This window comes from Babylonia areolata, chromosome 18 (assembly GCF_041734735.1).
Source record: "Babylonia areolata isolate BAREFJ2019XMU chromosome 18, ASM4173473v1, whole genome shotgun sequence".
NCBI lineage: Eukaryota > Metazoa > Mollusca > Gastropoda > Neogastropoda > Buccinidae > Babylonia > Babylonia areolata.
This window is the reverse complement of record NC_134893.1, coordinates 19,129,337-19,135,143: the sequence shown is the minus strand read 5'-3', so window position 1 is coordinate 19,135,143 and position 5,807 is coordinate 19,129,337. Positions and strand designations below refer to the sequence as shown.

General features: G+C 44.6%; 1 protein-coding gene across 1 annotated transcript in view; it reads left to right on the top strand.

The window, feature by feature from the left end:
* Window positions 1-3,589: 3,589 nt before the first annotated feature.
* The window catches only part of LOC143291878 (uncharacterized), a 10,444-nt gene continuing 8,226 nt past the window's right edge, over window positions 3,590-5,807 (top strand). The window contains exons 1-2 of the mRNA XM_076602004.1: window positions 3,590-3,752; window positions 5,443-5,670. Of these exons, the coding sequence (XP_076458119.1) occupies window positions 3,608-3,752; window positions 5,443-5,670 (373 nt within the window). The 5' untranslated portion in view covers window positions 3,590-3,607. The remainder of the gene's footprint in view (window positions 3,753-5,442; window positions 5,671-5,807) is intronic.

Below are 5,807 nucleotides of genomic sequence, written 5' to 3'. Positions count from 1 at the left end.
ACACGCACGCACACACACACACACACACACACACACACACACACACACACACACACACACCATCACCACATGAACGGATATGCTGTGGAAAGTTGTTTCAGATACGAGGAGAAGCGAAAAAGAAAGACAGTTTACCGTTTCAGACAACTGTTATGTATCTATACACATAAAGAGACAGAGAACCACAGTCTGAATATCGATTCTCACCCCCAGGAGGTAAGAGAAAATAAAAGATTCGAACCCTTGACCCCTCAGATTTGGGAGTCAAAACACTTCAACCGTTCAGCCAGACTGGTTAGTATGAACGACAGGGAAATCTAGCGTTCTGGTGGGTTTGATCCGACACCCAGATTAGTGCTGAATAAAAAGGACCCCCACCCCGCCCCCCACCCCGGCCCCCACCTCCTCACAACCCGACCCCCTCCAAAGAAAAAAAAAAAGCGGATATTTAAACCACTGGGCCCTAAAATCTTTCCATTCCCTTCAAGTCTCTCTCTCTCCCCCCCCCCTCTCTCTCTCTCACACACACATGCACACAAAGCCCACCCACACCGACTGTACGCAGAGTTGTTATAAGGTGTGTATCCTTCAAGGATCTTTGTGACATGGGAGCCGGCTCTGATAGAACCAGGCAGCAGCTACGTGCTGGAAGACAGCAGAACGGCACGTCCAACTGTGAGCTAGTGCACCACCTGTGTGTTTATCTCACCTGTGTTTTGAGGGCTGGTGTCTCTCTCATCTTGTTGTCTTCCTCGCCTCTCTCTCTCTCTCTCCTCTCTCTTTCTCTCCCCCTCTCTCTCTTTCCCCTCTTTCCCCCTCTCTCTCCCTCTCCCTCTCTCTCTCCCCCTCTCTCTTCCCATTACCCCCCTCTCTCTCTCCCTCCTTCTCTCTCTCTCTCTTCCCCCTTTCCCCCTCTCTCCCCCCCCCTCTCTCTCCCCCTCGTCTCTTCCTCTCTCTCTCTTCCCCCCTTTTCCCCCTCTCTCTCTCCCACCCTCTCTCTCGCCCCCTCTCTCTGTCTTCCCCCTACCTCTTTCTCTCTCCCTCTCTGTCACTGACTCTCGTCCCCTTACCTTTCTCTCTCCCTCCTTCTCTCTCCCCCCCTCTCTCTTCCCCTTACCTCTCTCACTCCCACCTTCTCTCTCCCCCCATCTCTCTCTCTCCTCTCTCTTTCTCTCCCTCTCTCTCTTCTCCCTCTTTCCCCCTCTCTCTCCCTTCCACTCTCTCTCCCCCTCTCTCTTCCCCTTACCCCCCTCTCTCTCTCCCTCGTCTCTTCCCCTCTCTCTCTCTCTTCCCCCCTTTCCCCCCTCTCTCTCCCACCCTCTCTCTCGCCCCCTCTCTGTCTTCCCCCTACCTCTTTCTCTCTCCCTCCTTCCTTCTCCCTCTCTGTCTCTGACTCTCTTCCCCCTACCTTTCTCTCTCTCTCCTTCTCTCTCTCCCCCCTCTCTCTCCCCCTTACCTTTCTCTCTCCCTCCTTCTCTCTCTCTCCCCCCCCCCCGCTCTTTCTGTCTGTCTCTCCCTCCTTCTCTCCCTCCTTCTCTCCCTCTTCCCCTTACCTCTCTCTCTCCCTCCTTCTCTCTCCCCCCTCTCTCTCCGTCTCTCCCTCTTCCCGTTACCTCTCTCTCTCTCCCCCTCTCTACCCCTCCTCTCTCTTTCTCTATCTCGTGTTGATTCTTTCTTCTCTCTCTGTTCTCTTACACCTACCGCACCCACCTTACTTTTTCCACCCGTTCCCCTTGTGTGCTGTTCCGTGTTGTTTTTAAACAGCAGCAGCAATTAAGGTAACCTCCTGGCCCCTTTTTCTTTTCTACAGTGCATTTACACGTGCGTTTGTCTAATCTGATCTCTCTCTGTGCGATGTGTACCAAACGGCCTGCCATGTCCCAAAGTCCTGAATAAATGCTGTTTGTGTTTGCACATTGTGGATATGTCCAATGGATGGAACATGCACGGATTTTTAAGCTTTCTTTTCTGTTCCTTCTTTTTATTTTATTTTATAGAATTATTTTTGTTTTGTTTTGAGAAACTGTCTAGGAAGCGAGAGAATCTGAGCGCGCTGGTTCGAATCACGGCTCAGCCGCCGATATTTTCTCCCCCTCCACTAGACCTTGAGTAGTGATCTGGACGCTAGTCACTCGGATGAGACGATAAACCGAGGTCCCGTGTGCAGCATGCATTTAGCGCACGTAAAAGAACACACGGCAACAAAAGGGTTGTTCCTGGCAAAATTCTGTAGAAAAATCCACTCCGATAGGAAAAAACAAACAAATAAAAACTGCATTCAGGAAAAAATACAAAGAAAAGAAGAAATAAAAAAAGGAGTGGCGCTGTAGTATAGCGACACGCTCTCCTCTCTCATTTACTTTATGTTAGGCGATAGGAAGAACTAAAATGACAACAGTGCTGCGTACCTTATATTCAATAAGAGTGAAAGTGCTTGTTCTATGGTTGTCAACTCCTTTCACAGGCTTAATATGTGTCTTGTAGGACCCCCCTTCCTCTCTCTCTCTTTCCTATCTCTTTCTCAGTGGCAGACTGACATTTTTATTGAAGAAACACACACACACACACACACACACACACACACACACACACACACACACACACACAGAGAAGAACAGCGAGACAGAGATAGAAAGAGACAGAGAAAGACAGGGACAGTGAGAGACACAGAGACACATCTGAGACTCAAACATTTAAAAACAAATTCTTCCCAAAGCCCCTTTTCCTTGACACATTCTACATAGCATTTCTGTTAATAGCATCAAAGGTTGTTTGAAAGCAACTGAAGCAAAACAATCTATTTTTCAGTAATATAAGCATAAAATGATTTGTTCATAACATAGTACTCTTTTCTCCCCCTCTCCTTCCGATACCTGAATATTTCTCTCACTGAGTATCTCACTCTCTCTCCTCTCTCTTTCTCTCCCCCCTCTCTCTCTTCCCCCTCTTTCCCCCTCTCTCTCCCTCCCTCTCTGTTTTTTTCTGTCTGTTTCTGTCTATGTCTCTGTCTGTCTACTGTCTCTTTCTCTCTCTCTCTCTCGGACAGTCTGTCTGTAGATCTAGAGAAAAAAACAACAACACACCACTTGACTCCTTGCCCATTCTCTCTCATCCAAACATCTCGAACGTATGCATAGGGTATCGATTTTTCTGATTCAGACTACCTTTGTCATTTTGCTCTGTCTGTGTACATTCTCGTTCTCTCGTTTCTCTCCCCCCTCCCTCCTCTTTTCTTATTGTCAGATGTATTGTGTACCATGTGTCCATAGGTATTGATTTTTGTTTTGTTTTGCGACATATCTTTCTTTTTTTGGTGACATATCTTTGTCACGTTTGTGTACGTACATGTATACTGAATTATATTTTGTTAAAAAGAAGTATACATCTAGGCTCTTGTTGTGTTCATACACTCGCATGTTTTTATATTGTGTTGCTGATTAAAAAAAGAAACGCCAGCGAGAAAAAATATATGATAAAAAAAAAACCCACGAAAAAAAAAGAAGAAAAAAAAAGAGAGAAAAACCAGCGTCTGCACGCTTTCCACGCACTTATAGGAGCTGTTGGAAGGTGGCTGTGCACTTCTGAAATCTCTCCTCAGTCCTCAGCCATGAAGCTGTTACTGCTTTGTGCCGTGTTGGTCACCGTCAGCTTTCAAGGTGGCTGGGCTCAGTGCAGCCTGTTCGGCAAAGTGCCGGCGCAGATGAGGTGCTGCTCAAGGAATGACGGCAATTGTTGCGCCTATGGTCCGATCGGTAGGAGTGGATTGTAATTGCTTCGTTTGTTAGCTCGTTTCGTTTGCTTTTACTTATCTATCTATCGTTATATTTTTTCTTTGAGGGTTTGCTTGTTTGTTCGCATTTTCATCTGCACGAAGATGTTTTTTCTTTTTCCTTCATAGCATGTACATGTAGGTATACTCTTTATTTTGTGATATGATTTATCAGCCAATAATCCCAATAAAAAGGAGGAAACGAAAGGAAAAATTATACCAGCCACAGTTTAAAATTAACTCTTGGTGCGTTCTGGGACAACCTGCTGTGTAGTTGGAGAAGTTCATAAGTTTGAACTGAGATGGAACTTGAAATTGAAAAATAATTTCAACAAAGACAGAATGAAATAATTATAATCTGCGGAGATCAATATATATATATATATATATATATATATATATATATATATATATAATCGTTGACCTAACACAAGCGTACAAGATGTAAACGGTGCCCTAAAACAAGTGTACAATGTTAAGACATGTTGTTGATACATATGATAGGCATCCGTAAGTTGTGATCTGGGCTGATGTTTCTGGTGCAGCGACCATTGTGGCTCGACAGGCCTATTCGAGAATGACGTCCTCTGTTGATACAAATAAATATTTTTTCATGTTATTGCCCAACATAACAAGAAGAGGCCGTGATGGTAGCTTGATATTCATTGAACACAACATAACGAACGCATGAAAGACTTTATCAAATGATGAATTTGCTCCATTGTGTGCTGTATTGTGATTGAAACGAAAAGAGCACCAAACACTGCGCTGAATGACTCGAGAGTAAATTTGAACGTTTATTACTGGTAGGTTTGAAAGCTTCACGGGGTCAGGTGCGTTTAACTCACTCAGTACGGCCAGTCCTCTCTTCTCCTCTACACAGACCCCTCGGATGTCCAGTGGGTGCCTGAATGATCCAACCTTTAGCTACCGTCGTCAGAATTGTGGTATTCTTTGTGAACATTCACCTCTTCAGTATAAGAGCCTTCCGCTTGCAATATTTTGATGATGGTAATTGGGGTGAAACGCTGTTAACGTCGTCTCTTTCGCCGTTCGTATGAAGAAAGAAACATAATTTTTCATTCACAAGACAAGACAAAGGGTCACAACCGTAAGTCTACACTGGGCAGAATCGGCTCCATGTTCTGTACATTTGTCTTTGTTTAAGGAGGAAAGGCGAATGTTCCTCTTAAAAAAAAAAAAAAAAAAAAAAAAATCTTGCGATCGTGCGTATGGGATGCGTGCATGGGCAGGTTTGTTTAGTTTTTGTTGACCGATGTCTTCAAATTCTAAAAAAAAAGAGACACATTTGCTTTCATTTTCGAAATTCATAAAGATGGCAAATGTCTGCTGTACAGAGCATAACTTTGCAAATAAAATAATAAGTTAAGCTTCATGATGAGAACTGCTTTCGATGAGGATACCAATTTAAGACGTGATTTTATCGCTACTTTTTTTCGAAATGCTCCCAAATAATTTTATTGATTGTTTTGGTATGATATGAACATGTGCATGAAATTTGATAATTTTACGTTGCATTCTCTACATTGGTGTTGATAATACGGTTCAGTAATTGGTTGCTTTTCATGTTTATTTTGTCCTTTTGTTGGGAATCCTTCATACCTCAAAAGGAGAGAGAAAGAAGATGAAATCTTAAATTCTGAATCTTTCAGGTCCCTGTTTTTGCAACATTTACTCCGCTGACTCGACGTGTTTCGGCTTTTATCCCGTCACCGCTGACAACACCACACACTGCTGTGGGCACCTGAAGCACCAGGAGTTCGAGTCTCAGGAATCCTACGAGTACATACCCAGCGACTTTGAAAAAACGCGGGTGTGCAGAAGGAACCCCAGTATGACTTGGAACACCCCGCAGTCTACCAGCCCCATGCCCCCTCTTGGTGTGTGTGTGTGTGTGTGTGTGTGTGTGTGTGTGTGTGTGTGTGTGTATGTGTATGTGTGTGTGTGTGCGCGCGCACGCGCGTGTGTGTACGCGCATACGCGCGCAATTGACAGAAAGAAATCCATAGTTTTCTCA